This window comes from Vipera ursinii (genome assembly GCF_947247035.1).
Source record: "Vipera ursinii genome assembly, chromosome: 3".
In the NCBI taxonomy this organism is placed as follows: Eukaryota; Metazoa; Chordata; class Lepidosauria; order Squamata; family Viperidae; genus Vipera; species Vipera ursinii.
Window position 1 is genome coordinate 12,398,195 of NC_139516.1, and position 24,785 is coordinate 12,422,979.

At 42.0% G+C, this 24,785-nt stretch overlaps 2 protein-coding genes across 2 annotated transcripts in view; both read right to left on the reverse strand.

Annotated features, from left to right (window-relative positions):
- TUBB1 (tubulin beta 1 class VI) overlaps positions 1–24,785 on the reverse strand; it is a 917,325-nt gene that overhangs the window by 72,163 nt on the left and 820,377 nt on the right. The window lies entirely within an intron of this gene.
- LOC310637616 (cadherin-like protein 26) overlaps positions 12,424–24,785 on the reverse strand; it is a gene marked incomplete at its 3' end in the record, with an annotated part of 34,614 nt that continues 22,252 nt past the window's right edge. The window contains exons 11-17 of the mRNA XM_083358119.1: positions 22,218–22,451; positions 19,451–19,681; positions 16,599–16,723; positions 16,293–16,373; positions 16,052–16,150; positions 15,337–15,426; positions 12,424–12,624 (exon numbers count right to left, since the gene is read on the reverse strand). Of these exons, the coding sequence (XP_083214245.1) occupies positions 12,424–12,624; positions 15,337–15,426; positions 16,052–16,150; positions 16,293–16,373; positions 16,599–16,723; positions 19,451–19,681; positions 22,218–22,451 (1,061 nt within the window). The remainder of the gene's footprint in view (positions 12,625–15,336; positions 15,427–16,051; positions 16,151–16,292; positions 16,374–16,598; positions 16,724–19,450; positions 19,682–22,217; positions 22,452–24,785) is intronic.

The window sequence follows — 24,785 nt, forward strand, 5'->3', positions numbered from 1 at the left end:
GGGAGGAACAGGCTTCAACTGAACCCGGACAAGACTGAATGGCTGTACGTACCAGCAAGCCAGGATACTCAGAACATCCCATCCCTTAACATCGGGGACAAGTTACTACCCCCTGTTGATAGGGCCCGCAACCTGGGTGTCCTCCTAGACTCGCAGCTCTCCCTGGAAGATCACATAGGAGCTGTGACCAAGGGGGCCTTCTCCCGGGTTCGACTAGTTCGCCAACTACGGCCTTATCTGGACCTGGATGCCTTACGTACAGTCACCCATGCCCTTGTGACCTCTCACCTAGACTACTGTAACGCTCTCTACATGGGGCTGCCCTTGAGATCCACTCGGAAGCTTCAACTGGTGCAAAGTGCAGCGGCACGGACACTCTTGGGAGCCTCCCGATACTCCCATATCACACCTCTCCTCCGTGCGCTGCACTGGCTTCCAGTTGCCTTCCGTGTGAAGTTCAAGGTGCTAACAATGACATACAAAGCCCTACATGGCATGGGTCCGGACTACCTACGGGAGCACCTTCTGCCAATGTCAGCACCCCACCGTCCTGTGCGCTCCCACAGAGAGGGCCTCCTCAGGGTGCCACCGCTCAAGGAATGTCGGCTGGTGGCCCCCAGGGGGAGGGCATTCTCAGTGGGTGCGCCAGCCCTCTGGAACTGCTTGCCAACCGAAATCCGGATGGCCCCCGACCTCCGCACCTTCCGGCGCGACTTAAAAACTTACCTGTTCCAGCAGTCCGGCCTGGCCTGATAGCTCTAATTGGGGTCCCAGTTTGTTTTTACTATTGTTTTTCACTATTGTTCAATCTGTATACCTACCTTACTCTGTACACCGCCCCGAGTCCCTCGGGAGAAGGGCGGTTTATAAAAACAAATAAATAAAATAAATAAATAAATAAATAATTAGAAAGGGACTCTAAAACATAAACACCTTTTCATATCTAAACTGTTTCTTGCTTTTAGGGGGGGGAAATGCAAACAACAATGGAAAATCTATCCATTGTGCCTGAAAGGAATTCTAAGTTTAGTGCTGGTTGTCACCTATTATTATTATGGGGCCACCTCTCCCCACTTGTTTCTATCCATCTCACAAGATCCAACCAAATGGGCTTGCTCCAGATCTCTTCAATTAAAGAATGTTGTCTTAAGTGAATTTGGAAGTGTGCCTTTCTCTTACAGCAGAGGTCCCCAATCTTTTGGTCCCCAGGGACCGGTTCCATGGAGAGAGGTTTTTCTGCAGACCGAGGGTGTTATGTATCCAAGTCATCTGCATAGCAACAGCCACCAGGGGGCGTTGGCCTGGACGGTTTTGGCGGGAAACCCAGTTTTGGTGGGAAACCTAGGGCCAACCCCATTGGCTGGTCGCCTACCTGGCTGGGTATTTAAGGAGGCCAGGTAGCCCTTGTTCGGGCAGTACACTACCCCCCCAATAAAGAGCTGAACACGTACTCCGGCTGGCATCTCTTCCTTGCGTCAGACCCACTACATTACAGAGGGGGCATGGTTTTGTGTGCTGCCTGCATCCCACGGGTGGGGGTTTGCTTGTTTGTGCCAACCGGTTGCTGGTATGCCATGGCCCAGTACTGGTCCACGGACTGGAGGTTGTGGACCCCTGTCTTACAGCATTTCCCCTGTAGAACATCATGCACCCACCCACACACCAAGATCAAGTTGCCCCTGGCTCTGCTTTTGCAAAGCATTTGGACCTGCAAGGTGCTCCAGAATCTAGGGATAGACTCTCTTGAGTTTATCCTCAGTGACCTTTGTTTGTTCGTTTTTATATTATTCTTGGTAATATTGGTTTTTGTTTCAGAATCAGGATCAGAATAGAGCTGGAAAAGACCTTTGAGGTCTTCTAGTCCATCCCCCTGCTCAAGCAGGAGACCCTGTATCATTTCAGACAAGTGGCTGTCCAGTCTTTTCTTAAAAACCTCCAGTGATGAAGCACCCACAACATTTGAAGGCAGGCTGTTACACTGGTTAATTGTCCTCACTGACTCCAGCCAGAAGACCCCTGGTGGTGCACAGGTTAAAGTGCAGTATTTTAGGCAAACTCTGCCCACAGCCTGGAGTTCAATACTGATGGGGCTCAAAATTGATTCAGCCTTCCATCCTTCAGAGGTCAGTAAAATAAGGATCTAGATTGTTGGGGACAATATGCTACCAATGTAAGCCACCCAGAGAGTGCTGTAAAGCACTAAAAAGGTAAAGTTTCCCCCGCACATGCGTGCTAGTCGTTTCTGACTCTAGGGGCCGGTGCTCATCTCCGTTTCAAAGCCGAAGAGCCAGCGTTTGTTTGAGGACATCTCCGTGGTCATGTGGCCGGCATGACTAGATGCCAGAGGTGCACGGAACGCTGTTACCTTCCCACCATAGTGGTCCTCTTAAGCCTAAATATTATTGATATTGTGTGCACAGTGGTAGAAGTGTCCCATTTGATTTAATTGTATTATTTTTTCAAATAAACCTATGAATGTACATTCATATATTTTCTTTCTGTGTGTGTGTGTGTGAGAGAGAGAGAGAGAGAGAGAGAGAGAGAGAGATATTAGAGAGTATTTATGTGTGTTTGTGTGTGTATAGACAGATAAAATTAAAAGTAAACATTCCTGTAATTACATTGTCATTTTAGTTTCCAGCTTTTAACTTGGCTGTTATTCATAGGTGGAAAGTATTTTGTCTTCCAGTTAAATGATTTGCTTTTGGCAACAGGCAGCAGGGTGGGTTGATGTCTGCTCTACGATTTAAAATGAAGTTCTTCTTCATCCTGTCTCTCCAGACTTGTCCCTGTGCTCTCATCCCCAAAATATCCTCATCTGCAATTTCATTTGCAAAGCTTCCAAACAACCAGGGAGAAGAAGACTGGGGGGTGGGGGTGGGGGGAGGGAGAGAGAGAATTTATTGTTTCCTCTATCTTCCCTGGGAGACTTTACAAAGCATTCTGGGGTATCACAAAAGGTTACTGGGAGGGCAAATGTCCCCCTGGAGTACATGAAATTCTGGACTCATCTGTAAACCAAATAAATTAGTAGCATCCCGTGGACCCATAGGGGGTTTGGTTGAAGATTTAGCAATGGGATGCTAAATAATGGCTGAAAGTAAGAAGTCTATATAAATAACAGCTTAAATGTTAGGGTTTGGGCAATTAAAATAATAGCAGAAAGGGGGCTGAAAAAGCACCAGCTCACCAATTCAATATACAATTGCATCTTTTTTCTCTCTTCCTAAAGCTGATCTCCTTAGCAACAGAGAACACATCCCATTCCTTCTTTTCTTTCCCTAAGGTCATCTTGTTCCCAGTGATACAAAATGGTTTGTTTGAAGTCAAAACTTCAAGTTAATAGCCTGGTAACTATTTCACAATATGTAAGGCAGGTGAACTGTCTTTGAACTTGTAGAACTGCCTGCAGATGCAATTCACAATGGATTGAATTCCATCCTGAGAAACTTGAGCCAAAGATCACTGAAGTCATTGGAACCAGATCCATTATAATCCAGCGCATAGGTGATCATCATGTTTCCCAGGGAGAGCTGGAGGCTTAGAGGAGAAATTTGATTGGGCTGGGAGTTTTCCAACTAGCTGAGCACCGCAAATATTGACTTGTGTATCTTTTCTCCTGCAGCCGGATAGACGGCCTCCAGTGTGTGGTTTAAAAGAGATCAAAGGGAATTGAGCAAGTGGGATTTTGAACTGCAATCCAGCTGTTCCTCTTTATGAATTTTCCTCTCTGCCTTATAACATAGCAGCAGCATCCTGCTTCCTTGTCAACTCCTGCCTTTCCTGGGTTAAAAAAAGAAACCACACATCTTTTCAGTTTGGAAACAGCCAACATCCATAATATGCAGGGCTTTTTTTCTCATAGAACGCTCAGAATGGAGTTCCGGCACCTTTTTTTGGATGGAACCTTGTAGGGTAGGCAAGGCGGGTTGTATGACATGTGTGAGTTCCAGCACCTTTTTATTTTACAAAAAAAGCACTGATAATATGTATTCAGTATTGGGAAGCAAGAGAAAAAAATCATTTTATTTGATTCATAAACATTAATATTCCAAGAACATGCAGAATCAGTACTTTGAACTGAGATGCTCCCAGCAAGCCACTCTGTGTGGAGAAACATCTTGAGAAGGTGCATATGGTTGCCAGGAGACCAGTAGACCTCTCTTTGACCCCAGAGTAAGACTCTGGCCTTGATTTAAGACCAAGCATCCCTCCAGGAAGAACAGATTGAGGAAGCCTCATTTTTGCCACAAGGTCTCTAAGCATATGGTTAGCTGAAGAACAGAACAAAATGCAGAAGGTAAACAGGCTATTTTCAGAAGTAGCAAAATTATTAGGGTATTTTGGCTTTTTATTGGTAACAAGATCAGAAAAAGCAAATGTCTCTCAACTAAGTTCTGAGAAAACAGGTTTCACAAGAGAAGTGCAGGTTTTAGAACAGGGGAAAGCAAATATTTGTTCAGTGAGGAATGGATCACGAGGATGGTTAGGTTTTTAGAAATACCTAAATTAATGTGATTGATCATTTCATTAAGGAACTATAATAACTTTTATAAATGGAAAGTATGGGATTTTTGCTGGAAAAGGAAAAAAATCAACTGGTGATTTCAAAATTTATTGGTTAAAAAGAATAAGGGAACCATGATATGCAATTTGAGAGAGGGGAAGATAGTAATTTCTTTTGTTTGTCGCTGTAGCAAAGATCGAAAGCCTACTTTTTTTTTACTTTTTCTTTCTTTCTCTTTTGTTAACTTTTTATACTTGTTCCTTTTCCCTACTTTTTTCTTTTAGATTTCTGTAGCTTTTAAAGTCTCTATAAAATCTTACAACAAAAATTATTTTAAAAGAACCAAGTATTTGATCGGCAACATCTAATTGTCATGGATAAATCTATTTTTTACAGAAGCATCTTTCTCTGGTCTCACATCCATCTCCTGTTAACTATGGCCTGAGGCTGACCCACTAAATGTTTTTTTAGAAATAGAGTCCTCATGACAGCTTTTCTCTCATTCCCAACCAATTGTCTCTGGCTGTTCTTTTTTAAGTGATGTTTTTCTTCTACAACGAAAAATCTCATCGTAGAAACAAATCTCAACTGAGACCCACTTTGGTCTTGTGCTTGAGGTACCAGGCTAGAAACCAGGAGACTGTGAGTTCTAGTCCTGCCTTAGACACGAAAGGCAACTGGATGACTTTGGGCCAATCGCCAGGAGACGGTGAGTTCTGGTCCCACCTTGGGCATGAAAAACCAGCTGAGTGACTTTGAGCCCGTCATTCTCTCTCAGTCTACCCCACCTCACAGGGTTGCTGTTGTAGGGGAAATAACAGGAGGAAGGATAGATGATTAGTTGCAATGACCATCTTGAGTTATTTATACTAATAATAAAAAGGCAGGTTAAAAAAATTCTAAAAGTGAAATGGACGAATGATGTTCTATGATGACTTATTGAGTATGTTGGGGATGATGTGGTTGGGGATTGGGATCTGTTCAGCTCCCATTCAGCTATTTTGAACCACACAGGGATTTCTGCATGCATTTCTTCTCTGGTCACTGTGCTCTATTTTCCATAGTTAGTTTAGCTTGGGCTGTAAGAGAAACTACATATCTAGGAAGCCTTTATTTATGGAGTGCCTGGTGGGAACTGGCAGAGCACCAGTCAAACTTTATGCATGTTCCTTATATATAAAAAAAACCCAAAAATTCTTCTGGAAGATCATTAGGAGGGAGATGTTCTGTATTCCTCTGAAGTCTGGTCCCTCACAGAGAGCACTCATATGTTCATATACAACCGTTGTCAAGGAAAATGTAGGCTATCAAAACTCTCTGAGAACATATTCACATGAACTGCTTCCTTCAAAAATCAAATTAATCCATCAGCACCTAGCAAGGGGCTTGCTAACAGAACCACAGAAATCAATCCTCACTGGAAATTACCTGGCCCAATATGGGGCTCCTTTTACAATGATTAATATTGCTGTTTCAAGCAACCAGCCCAAACCTACTCCTGAGATGCAGCTCCAGTCACAAGTTGTTGAGAATTCATTCTGAGTTCACTGAAGATCAACAATTTGCATCGCTGCCTAGTTCCACTCTGAGCCACGCAGAACTTCAGCTCCTAAAGTAGCCCCAGCTGAGTTTCATCTTGAATTATCTAAAATCAAGTTGCAGTCATTAAATACAGAGAGCACAGTTAAAATCCCTTGCATTTAATCATCCCTTCTTTCTTTCCCTTTGCAAATGACTCCTTCGAGGCAACTTTAGGAGAACTCCTGTAGACGGACGGGGTGGAGAATTGCTTCAAGATAGCAGATTGTGTGTCTTGATTTAAATCCATCTTCTCCTGGAGCTCCTCTTCTCAGCCACATTTCCCTGTGAAGATCCTTCCTTTCGGCAAAACTCCCTGCAGAGGCAAGAGCCTACCTGTTCATTTCTCATCAGGTGTAACAGTGTGGTTGACAGTGAATGAGACAGTCGTCAGAGTAGCTCTTTGAAAATGACGGTCATTTAGAAAAGCAGAGAGAACAATAGTTGAATTTCCACATAGCTGTAGTTCCCCTCCCTTCCCCTCCATCTTTAGTAAACTAATGGCTGCCATCTTCTGGTCTAATGGTAGCATTGTGTAAACTCATGAAGTTGCTAGCTCAATCATTCTCTAGCCAGTGTTTTCTCATTATGTAAAGGCACATTATTTATTTTATTTATTTATTTATTTTATTACATTTCTATACCGCCCTTTCCCGGAGGACTCAGGGCGGTTTACAGGGTAATTAAAAAACAAAATATTATAAATACTATGGCGGGGTTTTCTCCACCTGTAAATGTCTGTTTACTAGATGACCTACTATCCTTCTTCACGAACCAGTTCAGATACTCCTGCTAGCACTGGTTGGGTCTGAGCTTCCTGAATTTCCTAGATCGATTTGTATGACATCCTGAATTGCATGCCTATGAATCTATCCCATTTATCCCTTGCACAAACCAAGGCTGATTATTTCTTCCCTGCTCAGAATTCTCTTCCTCCTTTGTGTTGAATTGAAAGAATTCCATAATTATTTGGATAGGATTATATAATAAATATTATTTAATAACTATGTTTAGTAACTGTCATCATTTTACTTATTAAGCACTTATAACTAAGTGCAGTATGAATGTGGAATAATAGTGGGGTGCGGTTATATCCTGTGTTTAAGTAGAATACATATGGTAGCACTCCCCACAATAACAGCCTTGTGAGGTACCGTAGTTTGAACTGAAGGAACGTTGCTGACCTTAAGTGACAAACATTGTATATATGTACGACAGAAGGGGACATGTGTTTTACTTAGATCTCCCAAGTCTCAACCCAGTAACTAAGCCATGCTGCAACTTCCTAGTGAATGAGGCAGAGATGGATTGTTCCACAGAATAATCTAACAGCCAGGACATTGAGGTATTTTTCAACACAAGACTCCAGACACAACATTTCTGATGATCACATCCTGAAGCCCACCAGAATGTTTGGAATGGGTCATCTTTTGAAACAACAAGAGCCTTGGTGGAGCAGTGGGCTGATGCCTCCTTAAGTAACACCAGCTGCCTGCAATTAGTGCAGGTTCACATCCCACCAGGCTCAAGGTTGACTCAGCCTTCCATCCTTCCGAGGTAGGTAAAATGAGGACCCAGATTGTTGGGGGCAATTAAGCTGACTTTGTAATAATGCCGCTTGGGAGGGGTGTGAAAGCCCTAATAAGCAGGCATATACATAGAATGAAGGCTACTGCTAAGTTTGTAAGCTGCCCTGAGTCTTCGGAGAAGGGCGGGATTTAAATGGAATTAAAAAAAAACCTCCACATCTTAACTCTACTGCCCATGACCTTATGCAAATGCAAGATCCAGACCCTCTTGGCACAAATGAAATGTGTCATAAAGATTGAGTTCACAACACATGCTTAACCAGGGGGCTCTACAACATCCAAGATGTTTCAGCATTGACCATGCTTCCCAGGTACACTGTCACTGGCAGATTCATTTACACAACTTGCTAAGCTTGGTTAATGCTAACTTTGATTACTTGGTTTATAGTTCAGCAGGCAGTAGCAACCCAGACTCTTGGCTTGGTGTATGGATTCAGTAGTGCAGTTTCTCAACTTTGGCAACTTTATGATAAGTGAACTTCAATTCCCAGAATTCCACAGCCAGCTGGGGAATTTGGGTAGTTGAAGTCCACACATAAAGCTATCAAGTTGAGAAGCAGAGATGTAGTGGGTGAACCCAGAAAATGGGCTTATTCTGAAATCATACAAAATGTGTTGAATGACAACAGCCCCAAAGTTACAGTGAAGCAATTATTTTTATTTTATATCCTCTTAAGTCCTAGGTGAATGAGGTCATCTTTCCATCAAGGTTCCCATTCTGCCTCGGCATTCAACTATTCCAATGGGCTATTAAAAAGAATTTATCTGCCCCATTCATATCTGGAAGTGCTAAGGGGTTTTTAGCCAATCCGTCTTTCTCTGTGAGGTATGATTCTCATTTTCAACAAAATTATGTGGAGAAAAGCACTTGGAAAGCCACTTCTTTAACACAGGATAACCAAGTTGTTTGCAAAGAAGGAGTAGCTACTCAAAGCTAAGACTAGCTACAATGATAAGGTAAAGGTAAAGGTTCCCCTGCACATGCATGCTAGTCGTTTCCAACTCTAGGGGCCGGTGCTCATCTCCGTTTCATAGCCGAAGAGCCAGCGCTTGTCCGAGGATGTCTCCGTGGTCATGTGGCCGGCATGACTAGACGCCAAAGGCGCACGGAACGCTGTTACCTTCCCACCGGAGTGGTCCCTATTTTTCTACTTGCATTTTTTACGTGCTTTCGAACTGCTAGGTTGGCAGAAGCTGGGACGAGTAACAGGCACTCACTCTGTTACGCGGCACTCAGGATTCGACCAGCCAAACTGCCGACCTTCTGATTGACAAGCTCAGCGTCCTAACCCACTGAGCCACCGCGTCCCTCAGCTACAATGATACTAGAGCATTAAAAGATAAATGAATGGTCCCATACATTCAATAGATTGAAAGTCTGATTATATTTATGAGTAGATTGCATATAGAAATAGACCTTGTATGGATAAATATAATAAAATATGGGACTCATTTATATAAAATTCAGTGGGTTAAAAAAAAGCATGATTGTTATATAAGTGATATAGAGATGATAGATGAGAGAGAGAGATGATGGAGAGAGAGAGAGAATGTTTGCATTAGATAAATGGCTATAGAATTATAACTGTTTACTGTTGTAATGACTTATATTCTACATTTTTTTTTCTTTTGTATTTTTCACTTTTTAAGGAGGTATGTGTTTATTTGTGTTTGTTCTTTTTTGTCTTTGTTATTATTTTAAAAGCAACAGAATATTAATTTTTAAAAAGGTGACTAGTTAAATGTGCCACATGGAGGCAGCATAACACACTGCTAACTTGCCATCCTTATGGTCGTGGGAGTATGTTTTTCAAATAAAATAAGTGAATGAATGATTAATCCAACATAGTTCTAAAAATGATTTGTTGGGTCTTTTTACTGCTGTTTTGTTTATTCTTCTTGGAAGGATGGCAGCTGAATTTCAGAACGTTTACCTTTTGTGCAAATTATACTAAACCATACCAATAATACATTTGCTTATTTTACAAACACATTCTGCTGCTTAAAATCTGGTGCAGGCAACTGCTCACAATAAGAAAGAATGCTGTGAAACTTGAGAATGGTGCCAGAAAAAGACTAGTAGTTTGCAATAAAACGGATGCCCTCTTACACATTTCCGCAGTGACATAAAATTAGGAACAACCCATGGTGATGATGTTATCCATTCAGTGTGTCCGACTCTTGGTGATTTCATGGGCCAGTTCTCTCCACATCTTCCAATCTTGCGCTACTTCTTTGAGTTGTTCTATGCTCTGGCTGGTGTCAGCTTTGTTGGTGTCCAGCCACCGTGTTCTTTGGTACTCTAGTTTCCTCTTACCGCTAACTCTTCCAAACATAATTGCTTTCTCCAGTGAATTCCCCCCACCCCAGATGACATGGCCAAAATAAGGGAGACAAACCCATAATATGCAACAGCCCAAATCATAGAAGTGTAATGTTGGAAGGGTCAACTAAGCCGTTGGATCCAATACCTGCTCAATGTTAAATCCAAATCAAGACATTCCAGAGACATGGCTGTTTAGCACCAGCCTGAACATGCAAAAGGGAGATTCCCAATTCTCTGGTTTGTTTCCACTTATCCAATCTGCTCTTATGGTTCAGTTGAGTTCTGCCTTCCTGTAACATGAATCCACGATTCTCTGCCTGCATGCGGAATAAGATATTTGTTCGTTCATTCGTTCATTCATTCATTCATTTGATTTCTATTCTGCCTTTATTACTTTACAAGTAACTCAAAGCAGCAAACATATCTAATACTCCTTTCTTCTATTTTCCCCACAGCTACAACCCTGTGAGGAAAGTTGAGATAAGAGAGAAAGAGGGAGGGAGAGGGGGAGAGAGAGAGAGAGAGAGAGAGAGAGAGAGGCCCAAAGTCACCCAGCAAGTTTTCTAAGGAAACTTCTAATCAAAAAAGTCTTCTGCATAAATTAGAGCAATTCAAGGAATGAACATAATCACGTCTCCACAAAAATCCTGCTACAGTTGCCATTCCCGATTTTAACATTTATTTATTTATTTATTTATTTATTTATTTATTTATTTATTTATTTATTTGATTTGATTTGATTTGATTTGTATACCGCCCTTCTCCCTAAGGACTCAGGGCGGTGAACAGTGACATAAATATCAAAATGCACAAATACAGATATTGAAAACAAATTAAACCCTAATGCCCAAATGCAGAAGATAAGTTACCTTAAAACAATAATTATAACAGAACCCGTCAGACCAGACCGGATTGCTCAAACAGATAGGTTTTTAGGTCGCATCGGAAGGAGTGAAGGTCAGGAGCCATCCGGAGCTCAACCGGTAAACGGTTCCATAGGTCAGGCGCGCCCACAGAGAACCCCCTGGGAGCCACCAGACGGCATTCTCCGAACGGCGGAACCCTTAGGAGGCCCTCTCTGTGGGAGCGCACTGGACGGACGGAAGTTGATGCTGGCAGCAGGTGATTCCTAAGGTACTCCGGACCCATGCCATGTAGGGCTTTGAAAACCATTACCAGCACCTTGAATCTTACCCAGAGGAAAACTGGGAGCCAATGCAGCTCACGGAGTAGAGGTGTAACATGGGAGTATCGGGAGACTCCCAACACAACTCTCGCGGCTGCATTCTGTACCAGTTGGAGCCTCCGAGTGGTCCTCAAGGACAGCCCCATGTAGAGAGCATTGCAGTAGTCTAAACGAGAGGTCACGAGTGCATGAGTGACCGTACGCAGGGCATCCCGGTCTAGATAGGGCCGTAATTGCCGCACCAGGCGAACCTGGGCAAAGGCTCCCCTAGTCACAGCTATTATGTGGTCTTCCAAGGAAAGCTGTGAATCTAGGAGGACTCCCAAGTTGCGAGCCCTATCTATGGGGGGTAATAACTCACCCCCTATAGAAAGAGATGGAATGTTCTAAATATCCCGAGATGCCGGTACGTACAGCCACTCAGTCTTGTCAGGGTTGAGTTGAAGCCTGTTCCTCCCCATCCAGAATTATTTATGTGTTGTCAGCACATACATTTTTTAAAAAATATTTTATTAAAATTTATTATAGGAGAAAAAGAAAGAATAGATCAAGTTCGAAAGCTAAGAAGGAAGAAGGCTGCAGAGAGAAAGGGAAATAAAATATCTATGGAGATTCTCAGTCATCCAGGTCTTTGGCAGGAGAAAAAAAAATAGTAACTGTCGACGTTTTTCAGTGCAGTAAAACACAAAAAAATAATTCAACCTTTTGTCATTCTCACAAAGTCATTCTAACCACCACTCTAACCTAAAAGCAAAGTAACCTTTTCTCAAATTTGAAGGTAAAAGTCCAGAAGTGGGCTAATGAAACTAAATAAATTCTTCTCTTTAATTATAACAGTCTCAAAATCTCTGCCAACCTCATCACCTTTACCATTCCATTCTTTAAGGTAAGAACTAGTGCATACTCCCATCTTTTTGCTTATAAGATTCTCACTGCTGGTGTTGTCAGTGCATAAATGATGGGACAAGATGTTTATGGGAAGTGACCAGTCATGGAGGAGAAATGAAGGATGCAGCAACTGAACGATCAAAACTGGAATTTATCTGCCTGTCTATAGACTCTTATCTGGCCTCCAAGGAAATGGAAAAAGTTTTCTAATGACCTTATTCTTTCACAGAAGGAGCAACAGACAGTACAATCTGAACCTTTCTAGAGCATTTTTTAATCATATAAAAGAAGTCCCAAAGGCAAATTAATTTAGAAAAATTCCTGCTAAAGAACAGGCCAAAAATCATCATCATTTGCTGCAAATTTTTGCAAGAGGAATAAAGCTAGGTTCCAAGACACCCAGGAAATCCTCAGGCAGGCTGTTTTTGTCATCTTCCAGGATGGAAAGGGACCATAGAGATTCATTTTTTTCCAATACTCCTTCTGCTGCATAAACACGTGGCACATAAGAAACTATATTATCCTCCAGGTTGGCCATGTCTTCACATTTCTGCCAAGGAAAGAAAGAAAACATTTAGATGGTCACTTGTTTAGTGACCGTTAGAATTTACAACAGCACTGGAAAAAGTGATTTATGACCATTTTTTCACACTTATGATCACTGCAGCATCCCCATGGTCATGTGATAAAAATTCAGATGCTTGCAACTGACATGTATTTATGACAGTTGCAGTGTCCTGGGGTCAGGTGATCCCCTGTTGCAACCTTCTGACAAGCAAAGTCACGGGGGAAGCCAGATTCCCTTTGCCACCTGGTTGCTAGCTTAACAATGGCAGTAATTCACTTAACAACTGGTCGTAAAAGAAAGGTTGTAAAATGGGGCAAAGCTCACTTAACTGTCTCACTCAGTAACATAAATTGGGGGGGGCAATTGTGCTCGTAAGTCGAGGACTACCTGTATAGAGCACCGGAATGTAGCTTCAGCTTTAAAAACTTCATGGTGGCAAGCAGTGCTTTTTTTTGTAAAAGAAAAAGGTGCCGGAACTCACACATGTCATACAACCCGCCTTGCCTAACCTACAAGGTTCCATCCAAAAAAGATGCTGGAACTCCATTTTGAGCGTTCTGTGAGAAAAAAAGCCCAGTATGAAAAAAAAACACCTATTTTTTTTCCACTGTAGAGTGAAAAACATTCAGACTAGCCTTGATGCTGTTTGCTGATTTTGGCAAAAATGGGTCCAGCCACATAACATTGAAAGTGTATGTATGTATGTATGTATGTATGTATGTATGTATGTATGTGTGTGTGTATGTATGTAAGGGACGCGGTGGCTCAGTGGGTTAGGACGCTGAGCTTGTCGATCAGAAGGTCGGCAGTTTGGTGGGTCGAATCCCGAGTGCCGCGTAACAGAGTGAGCGCCTGTTACTTGTCCCAGCTTCTGCCAACCTAGCAGTTCAAAAGCACATAAAAAATGCAAGTAGAAAAATAGGGACCACTACGGTGGGAAGGTAACAGCGTTCCGTGCGCCTTTGGCGTCTAGTCATGCCAGCCACATGACCACGGAGACGTCCTTGGACAAGCGCTGGCTCTTCGGCTTTGAAACGGAGATGAGCACCGGCCCCTAGAGTCGGAAACGACTAGCATGCATGTGCGGGGGAACCTTTACCTTTTTTTATGTATGTATGTATATATGTATGTATGTATATATGTATGTATGTATGTATGTATGTATGTATCAATCATATTTTTGAACTGCCCATCTCAAAGAGAGAGTGGTGTAGAATAAAATGTTAAAAATAGGAGAACGTTTAAAACTTAAAATGTTGGAATTAAAATTTTAGAAGGAGGAAAGAATAATAAAATCCTGTCAAAATCCTCTCAGGGCACCAACCGTCACCCACCAGCCCCACTGCTGCTTGCACCCTTGGGCTCCCCAAATGAGGTTGCAGAGCCATGTTTTAGCTCCTTTTCGGAAGGCCAGAAAGGGGGGGGGATGGGCTGCCTCACCTCCGGGAGAGAGAATATTTCACAGGGTGTGGGTAACTGGCACCCTGGAGGAGAAGAGAGGCCAAAACTGGGTCCCACCAATTAAATATGGACATTCTCAATCATCCAGGTCATGGCTGTCCCAAAGGTGCTTTTCCCAAAAGGCAACTGGACTTTCTTGTTGTTGTTGTTTTTCTTGAAAACGTTTTGCTTCAAGCACCTTTGAGCGCCACCAGTTAGAATTTCCCTTCAGTCACTCTGAAGGTTTGAGGCCACAGTCAAGGGCCTTCCCACTTTTCAGTTGCTTCATTGCTTGAAGAATAGAAGCGGCACGGTGGCCTGGAGGCAAAGACACTCACCTCCCACTCTGAAGGTTGAGTTCGATCTTAGGCAGTGGCAGATGTTTCCCTAAGGCAAAGGTAAAGGTTCCCCCACACATGCATGCTACTCGTTTCTGACTCTAGGGGCCGGTGCTCATCTCCGTTTCAAAGCCGAAGAGCCAGCGCTTGTCCGAGGACGTCTCCGTGGTCATGTGGCTGGCATGACTAGACGCCAAAGGCGCACGGAACGCTGTTACCTTCCCACCGTAGTGGTCCCTATTTTTCTACTTGCATTTTTACGTGCTTTCGAACTGCTAGGTTGGCAGAAGCTGGGACGAGTAACAGGCGCTCACTCTGTTACGTGGCACTCGGGATTCGACCCACCAAACTGCCGACCTTCTGATCGACAAGCTCAGCATCCTAACCCACTGAGCCACCGCCTCCCTTGATGTTTCTTTATCAGGGCGCAAAGAGGAAATATCTGCTGCGAACTCCGCATAGGTGTCAGGAAGGACATCCGGCCAGTAAACGCTCAGCTCCACTCTGTCACCACAGCTCCACCCCAAAACAAAGACATTAAAATGTGGTAAAAAGGAAAAAAAATGCTTTCAGAGTGGGGCCAGGGATGGTGCTGAGTGGCATCTAGTGTGGAGAACTGCAGATGGAAAGGAGTGAGCTCTGTAGGGCCCTACAGAAATTTTCTTATCTAGCAGCTGGAATCCTAACCTCCAAGCCCTGAATTTCTTCGTGTGATAAATGGGCACTTCATTTCCAAAATAGCTATCTACTTTTACCTTTCACAGCCTGAAAGAAATCACTCGTAATTTGATTGGGCAGCGAAACCACTAGGAAATTTTAAATCTGTTGGTTGAGCCCGTGCTCAAAATGTATCCCACGTTTCGTCGTTCAAAGGATTTGGAAAAAGAAAGCCTCTGTTTGCCTTGCAGTTGCTTACTTGTTTCAAGGCAACAGCTACTATTTCTGAAATCTTCTCATGTGGATTTCTCTGGTATGTTTTAATGTTCCGATGATTCACAGGCTCCAGCTACAGAAAGAAGGAAAAAAGGACGCTTCACAGTCAGAGCTTCACCGTCAACTTAAAACCCATGCATCCATTTTATCATGTTGCTTTCAAGCACATCTTTGCCTAGCCACCTGTTCTCAATTGATGCATTCAGAGCTATTAGAAACAGTGACAGGGAGGATTTCATTAATTGGGTAATGCAGAACTGGGCAATTTCTTGGCCACTTGTCCAGCACTTCCAGAATCTCCTCCAACTTGGCAGCCAAATTCCACTTTCCCCAATTATGGGCCATTTTGAGGCAAAAAAATATTTGAATTTGTAGCATAGGCTTATCGTCATTTTAAAAGGGATTGGTTTTTAAGAAGAGATTGGACAGCCTTTTGTCTGAAATGATAACGGGTTTCCTGTTTGAACAGGGTGTTGGACTAGAAGATCTCCAAGGTCCCTCCTAGCTCTGTTATTCTGTATTCTGTTATTTAAAACAAAGAATCTATTCCACCATTGCACAAAGTGGTATTGCCAGCCCTGGTTCCTGTCTATAATACACTCCCACCTACTTTGCAGTTCACAGAGACTCATAAAATCATTAATTGCCTACCCCTCTACCAATAAATTTCTAATCCCAGTTCACATGATTTATCTAACCTGATTCCAAACGTTGATAGTATTGACGGGTGAAGTTACACTTCCATTAGGAGGTTGATGGCTTTCTGTAGGTTTCATTTGCATCACTGCAGAGACATTCTTTAGAGAGCAAGAAGGAACACAGAACATATAAATCATCAGGTTACACCTCACTTTGTATGTTTTGGATATTTTAGGATATTATTATTATTATTATTATTATTATTATTATTATTATTATTATTATTATTATTATTATTACCTTAAGAACTCGTTGTTTTTTCTTCACATTTTTTGCATGCACTGAGGATGATCTTGCTTGGTTCCCTGAGTCAGGTGCATCCTAACAGGGGCAACAAGGCAGATGGCTAAAGTAAAATAAAGTCTTTGGGGGTAGTTGCTATTGACAAAATATTAAATCTGGAAGATTTGTACTAGTTTTGACCTACAGTACGTTCCAATGAACTCAATGAAACGTCCTTTAGAGTACCTTGCCCAGGCTTATGCTAGAAATCTAGGACCTGTCCCTAAAATGTCACAGAAAGTAGCCAATGATATTATTTCTCACCGAAACGCGTTCACACTCCTCATTGTAGTGGATCAGGGATTGGTTGCCTGCTTCATATGGAATGGATGTAGGCCCTTTGTTCACCTTAGAGACGCAGGAACACAACACCAGGAGAGCCAGACACGCTACATAAGAGGAAAGGGAAAGCAAGCGACGTGACCAACTCTCTTCAATAGCCTTCTCAAGCATCTTATTAGCTGCTCACATTTTAGCAGGGGTCCGGAGTACCTCAGGGAGCACCTGCTGCCGGCGTCTACTTCCCTCCGCCCTGTGCGTTCCCACAGAGAGGGCCTCCTCAGGGTGCCTCCGGTCAGAGAATGCCGACTGGTGGCCCCCAGGGGGAGATCCTTCTCTGTGGGCGCCCCGGAGCTATGGAACCAGTTACCGGTTGAGCTCCGGACGGCGCCCGATCTTCGCTCCTTTCGCCGCGATCTGAAAACATACTTGTTCGAGCAAGCCGGCCTGGCCTGAGGGGGGATTGGTGGGGTTTTTTACTATTTTTATTGGGGGTTTTTTTTTACTATGTATTAACTGTATTTTTAATCGGGCATGTATTTAATTATCTTTTATCTTTTGTAAATCTCTGTGTTTTTATTCTTGCCCTGTACACCGCCCTGAGTCCTTCGGGAGAAGGGCGGTATAGAAATATTAATAAATTAATTAAATTAAATTAAATTAGTTGAATCTGACTGTTTCAGTTAAAGATTTTTTTTGGGGGGGGGGCATCACCTCCCTTTGGTTTCCTGCCTTTTCCTCCTCTTCTCACAATAAAATATGCAATATGGGAATACAGGGGAAGAAGGCAGAATAGCAGCCTAAAGTGTTTTGATTGCTAATCATAAACATTCTTGGAAGCACAGAAGAATGATAAACCGAATTATTTCATAAGGAGATGGGACAGCAGACTTTTTAATTCAGGTCAAGAGTCTTTGCCACTGGTGGCATCTAAGAAAGAGGGCAGAGCTGATTTCACAAGGCACAGAGTGACAAGCCCACTCATGTGCTTGACCTAGCAGCATAACCAAAATAGATGATTCTCAGATACTTCAAAAATTTCAGTCCAAGGGTGTAACTGAATGTACGGAAAAGTAAAATTGCCAACAAAAAAAGATGATTGAAGAGCCATTTGGCTGTATTCTTTATACATTTGGACTAAGTTTATACAACCTGCCTCCCTACCGTGTGGTTTATTTGATTTTGCTTAACATGTACGGTGAATCCAAAACATTATGATTTTTAAATCATAGTTTAAGGCCCAGCACGAGGGTTGGACCCAGCCACATATGGCTTATCCAGCAAACCAATTAAACAAATTGTGATTTAATATGATCCATGTATCCAGTCACACCCAGACACTCAGTTCAGTGAAGGCCAAATAAGAAAAGAATACCAGTTATCTATGGGAACAAATATTGGAACTACAGTGATTTATTGACCATGACTTGATAGAATTTCCCGTGAGCTGATGGTCTCACTGAAGTTGTGAAAATCAAGTGGAAATGTATTGAATCAGATGTCTTTACTCAATTGCGGAATTTATACCCAGACCAGAAAGAAAAATATTCCACAAAGTTCTGTATATACAACCAACTGAAAAGAATCCTTAAGAAACATAGGTCAAGGAGAATACTAAAGAAGGGTTCTACTCATCTTGCTCAGTTGTATAGCAAATGATCTTGGTACCTTTGGAATCAATCAACTTCTGGAAGCAAGCCATTTTCTCACACTACTATGTCACATGACAATCCATATGCAGGCCTGAGTTAAGCCATAATAGGTTGGTTTGCATTTAGCTTTGTGTGGGTGTCAACCCACTCTGTTCATCTATTATACTAGAACAGGGATGGCAAACCTTTTAGAGACCAAGTGCCCAAATTGCAACCCAAAACCCACTTATTTATCCCAAAATGCCAACATGGCAATTTAATCTGAATACTGAGGTTTTAGTTTAGGAAAAAAAACAACTCATACATTAACATCTTTTGTCTTAAAAGAAAAACACAATAACGAAGCTTTCGATGATACAAACAACTTTTTACCGAAAGGTAAAAGTTTGCTTTTGGCTTGATTTTGAACAATTAATGTGATTTTTGCTGTTGTATGCTTGCTGGTAATTTGTCTAACCTTGGCTTATACTTTGTAAGTTTGAGAGCAACCCATGCAGCTCTCAGGTCATCTGTTAGTCTGTTTCTGCTGTCAGATTTGATATAATTCAAAGCTGAAAACAGCGCACTCACTCTGGTGGCGTTTTGGCTAGGAAGAAGCTTGAGAAATGGCTTTTTCCTGCAAAAACTTAGCCAAAGAGTGAGGCGTGCGTGCCCACAGAGAGGGCTCCGAGTGCTCCCTGTGGCACACGTGCCATAGTTTTGCCACCACTGTACTAGAATTATGTAAACTTTAATCAAGGTCATTACTGTTTGCTCAAAAGCCTGGGTTTCAAAACTCCCAGTTTACCATGATGTGAACTCAGCCAAGATTTATTTAACATTTCATACGAACTCTGCATAGCTCTACAACAATCCAAAAGCAGACTATAAAGTGATTTTAAGAACAATGTAGGATACAAAAGTTGGTCTGTAAGGTTAGAGGGTGAAAATAAATTATAATTAAATAAAAGATGTGGTCCACTTTACATATCATAACCAATTACAATTCCTCTGAAATCTGGCTTAGTAAGATTAAATTTGATGGCAGACAATGACTGATCATCCCCAACTAGTAACAGTGGGAATGGCTGAACAAAGTATGGAATACTCATCTACGGCTTATCTAGACTCCATGCAAACTGCGTTCCTTGGCTTATTGCTCCTCCACAAGTCAAATAAAAAGTCAATAATTGTCACATTACTCACATAAGAGTAATAGAAATGCGGCCACAATTATGCCAATTGCTCCTCCACTGAGGCCCAGTGATGCAGTTTTCAACGAATGGCGTTGCTCACAAGTGATCCCATCAGGACAAAAGCACACATGGACATCCAGAGTTTGCTGCCTGGAAAACCCTTGCAAATCTCGAATAAGGAGAGGCACAAAGTAATCGCCAGGAGGGAGACTTTTCAGCATAAAAAACTCAACAGAATTATCTACAAAACAGAGAGAAGGAAGACAAATGGGCACCAATCTTCAACTATTACATCCGTGCTAAGATTATTACGCTGATATAGGTAGTCCTTGACTTATGGCCTCAGTTGACCCCAAATTTCTGTTGCTAAGTGAGCTAGTTAATGGGTTTTGCCTCATTTTATGACCTTTCTTGCCACAGTTGTTAAGTAAATCACTGCAGTTGTTAAGTTAGCAACACAAGTAAGTGGACCTGGCTTCCCCCTTGACTTTGCTTGTCAGAAGGTTGCAAATGGTGATCATATGACCCCGGGACACTGTCCATAAATATGGACCAGTTGCCAAGTGCTTGAATTTTGATCATATGATCAAAATCATATGGAGGTGCTGCAATGGTTGTAAGTGTAAAAAATGGCCATAAGTCACTTTTTCAGTGCCATTGTAACTTCAGTCACTAAACAAATGGTTGTAAGCTGAGGACTAGCTGCTGAAAAGACTAGCAGGTTTATGCTAGTGCTACTCATTGGAGGAAGAAACCTTAGGCAGCTTAGGACTGCCCCCAACCTCCCTTCATTCCGCCGGGACCTGAAGACCTGGCTCTTCGAGCTCTCTGGCCCAGGCTGAGAATTTTTTAATTTTAATTTTAATTGGGTTTTAATTTTCTCAGGGTTCTATTTAATCTTTTTAAATTTGTTTTAACGTTTGTATTGACTTTCTTTTAAATGCCCTGTAAACCGCCCTGAGTCCTTCGGGAAAGGGCGGTATATAAATCTAAATAAATAAATAAATAAATAAAATGTTTGCAGCTGGCTCGGTTTTTAATGAAAGATCCAGGAAAGACTTCTACAAGTTGAGTTAGCTGCCCACCTGCCTTGAATACTTCTGAAGAAATGAAATTTAACACTCACTGCTTAGAAGCCTTCAAAAGAACTGCTGACAATGGCAAGAAAATGAAGGAACATTATTAAAAAAAGTATACCCAGCCTTAATTACTTATTTTTAAACTGCTTCACCAGCAGGGCCCCTATACTGGATTTTTTAAAATTACATATGTTGGGTGGACCCAACATCGGATTTATTTACTGTTTAATGTATTTTATGAATCAAGAATAGAATAGAATAGAATAGAATAGAATAGAATAGAATAGAATAGAATAGAATAGAATAGAATAGAATAGAATAGGAAAGGGACCTTGGAGGTCTTCTAGTCTAGCTCCCTGCTCAAGCCAGAGAACCTATAGCATCTAAGACAGATGATTACAGACTAATTCATTCCTTAACATGTTATGTGAATGGATTTAAACATTCAGTCATGGCTTAGAAAATCCTGAGAATTCCATGAATAACTATGAAAATAAACAAATAATTTACCAAAAAAAATCAATCCTGGGTTCTCACTCAAGGCACAAATGATCAGGCTCAAATTAACTAACTGTAAACATTTTATGTGATGACCCAGCCCTCTGAAAAAGTTTCTAAGATGGAAACGAAAAATAGAAGAACATGGCCATCAGAAAAGTGAATTGATTCAGTTATAGTGGTGTACTTTTGGGAGATCTGAAAAAAAGGTTGGGAACAGATCGTCTTGGTGAGAATCTATCTATATGGTCATTAGGAGCTGAAAATGATTGAAGGCATGTAATCAATCAATTAATTAATCAAAGGAACTTAAAGATCACCTTGAGGAAATATGCAAGATTTATTAGGAGAGATGTAGATAAATTATTAAGCCGTCCAGAAACTAAACCAAACATGAGAAAGAAACTCAAAATAATCCCACCTTGGTTTTCATTCTATAACGGCAAACAGGGAAACTCAAAACAGGCTTTCAACATTCTGTTATTATAGCTTAAACCAGAAGTCCACAGCCCCCAGGCTAAGGTCTGGCAATGGTCCATGGCCTGCCAGAACTGGGCCACGCGAGCAAGCGAAGCCCCATCCATGCACGCACGGGATCCAAGCAGCATGCAAAACCATGCTCCCCCTGGTCTGTGGAAAAACCGCCTTCCACGGAACCAGTCCCTGGTACCCAAAAGGTTTAGGGCAGGGGTGTCAAACTCAATTTCATTGAGGGCCGCATCAGCATTGCAGTTGCCCTCAGGGGGCCGGGTGGGTGTGGCCTGGGTGGGTGTGGCCTACTGGGTGGGCATGGCTAAAGTGCGTATGGCCTACTGGGTGGGCGTGGCCAGCTGAACATCGTTCGCATCAAGGGTGCCTATGGGGGCCTGGGCAGGAGTGGGACAGATCTGAGGGTCTCTGGCAGAAGGAGGGTCTCTGGGCCAGGGCCAAGGCAGTGGGGGTCGTTCCCTCACTGTTTCCAGGATGACTTCACGGGCCGGATCTGGCCCCCGGGCCTTGTGTTTGACATGTCTGGTTTAGGGGCTTCTGTCTTAAACAGTAAGGTATCAATTATGGAACGTGGTTTTTGTTTTTTGACCTGGCCTGCCTTGAAGGGCTGACAATCCTTGAGTTTTCAGTACTTCCTCTCCATTCCCAGAAGAAACCTTGCCAAGTGGTGAAATCAAAGGCTACGATAATCCCCAATTAGCAGTCGTTTACCCGAGCTCTCTCCCAATCTCCAGAGGTTTTCGGTACCCTCTAAGGCTTCCTCCAATTGGAATGTAAAAGGTTCTGCATACGGATAGGAATCTTTGTCCTCAGCTTTTATATGAAAAGGACCCAATCCTTTCCCCTCACAGGTGATCAAGGATGTTGTAACTAGCATTGGAGCATTGTCATTGAGGTCAGAAAGGTGAAGTTGGATGGTACCCGTGCCAGTTAATGGTGGAACACCTGGGAGAGAAAACAATATTTTGATTTATTTTATTATTATTTTTTAAGGAAAATCTACAGAAGCAGGACAGGATCTTCAAATTAAGACTACATAATTTAGACATTTGGCTTGCATGCAATTCTCAAAAACTCTAGAAGAAGCTGTAGGTTGCCCCTAGTTACAATATAGTACGAGAAGAAAAAGATCAAGTATATGGAGGCATTCGTCGCCGTCATCATTTTAGCTGTTGTCTATCCACTGCAGGATGTAGGCCTCTTCCCCAAGTTTCCAACCAATACGGACTTCAGCTTTGACATTTGGGCCCACAATACTTGCTCATGTCTTCAATCCATCTTGCTGTAGGTCTTTTTTGTGGATGCTTTTTATCAAGTGGGATCCATTCTATGACTGCCATGGTCCATCTGCCATCCTTCTTCTTAATGGAGACATTATTCACATTTTAATTAATTTTCTCAGTGTAAATCCAACTACGTCTGATACAGTTTACACACACAGAGAGAGACACGCACACACACACACACTTTTTCCCCCCTCTTTTGGTCTGAACTGTCTTTTGAAGCACAACCCCCCACAAAACCTGAAAGGTAAGAGTAGTTCTGAAAAAATGGAATATTTTAACTATTACTGTAGGGAGTGCTTTTTTTGTAAAAGAAAAAGGTGCCGGAACTCACACATGTCATACAACCCGCCTTGCCTACCCTACAAGGTTCCATCCAAAAAAGGTGCCGGAACTCCGTTCTGAGCGTTCTGTGAGGAAAAAAGCCCTGACTGTAGGCATCTGATCTCCTCAGCAAACTTTCCACATCACTGTCTTTGATAGGCCACCTCTATTATCAATATAGAAATTCTATCCACTCTAAACTTAAAGTCCTAATCCATCATCCCAACTGGACATCTTTCAAAATAAATAAGACAGATGAGTGGCTAGAGTTGAACTAGTTTCAGGAAATGGTTTATGACAGAAAAACATTTTAAGACAGATTCTCGTCATTTTAAAAATATATGGAAAAAACCCTTATCATTTTGTTCATATTTTCCTTTGTACCATAGGTATTTAAAGCATCCTATTATTTTTAACAGCAATAAAAATAAACTCCTCCGTCATCATAAAAAAAAGTCAAACTGATTAAATGATTCAGATCCAAATAACAGACTAAAATTTAAATTTCTTGATCTATTACATACATTACATAAGGAAACATACATCAACATCCTACAAATAGGATCACAAACATCACAAATATAGTGATGTTTCTTATGGGCTGGGCAACTGTAATAATAATAATAATAATAATAATAATAATAATAATAATAATAATAATAATAATAATAATAATAATAATAATAATAATAATAAGAAGAAGAAGAAGAAGAAGAAGAAGAAGAAGAAGAAGAAGAAGAAGAAGAAGAAGAAGAAGAAGAAGAAGAAGAAGAAGAAGAAAGTTGGAAGGGACCTTGGAGGTCATCTAGTCCAACCCCCTGCTCAGGCAGGAAACCTTATACCATTTCAGGCAAATGGCTTTCCAGTCTCCTCTTAAAAACTTCCAGTATTGGACCATTCACCACTTCTGGAGGCAGGTTGTTCCACTGGTTAATTGTTCTAACTGTCAGGAAGTTTCTCCTTAGTTCTAGGTTGCTTCTCTCCTTGACTAGTTTCCATCCATTGCTTCTTGTCCTGCTTTCAGGTGCTTTGGAGAATAGCTTGGCTCCCTCTTCTTTGTGGCAGCCCCTGAGATATTGGAACACTGCTATCATGTCACCCCTCACCCTTCTCTTCGTTAAACTATACATACCCAATTCCAGCAACCATTCCCTATATGTTTTAGCCTCCAGTCCCCAATCAACTTTGTTGCCCTTCTCTGTACCCTCTCTAGAGTCTCAACATCTTTTTTACATCTGGATGCAGTATTCCAGGTGTGGCCTTACCAAGGCATTGTAAAGTGGTATTAGTACTTCACGTGATCTTGATTCTATCCCTCTGTTAATGCAGCCTACCACTGTGTTGGCTTTTTTGGCAGCTGCAGCACACTGCTGGCTCATATTGAAGTGATTGTCTACTAGGACTCCGAGATCCCTCTCACAGTTACTACTATTGAGCAAGGTATCACCTATACTATACCTGTGCATTTGATTTTTCCTGCCTAAATGTAGAACCTTACTTTTTTCACCATTGAATTTCATTTTGTTAGATAGTGCCCAGTGTTCGAGTCTGTCCAGATCCTCCTGTATTTTAAGCCTATCTTCTGGAGTATTGGCTATTCCTGCCAGCTTGGTGTCGTCTGCAAATTTGGTGAGTTCCCCATCTATCCCCTCTTCCAAATCGTTGATGAAGT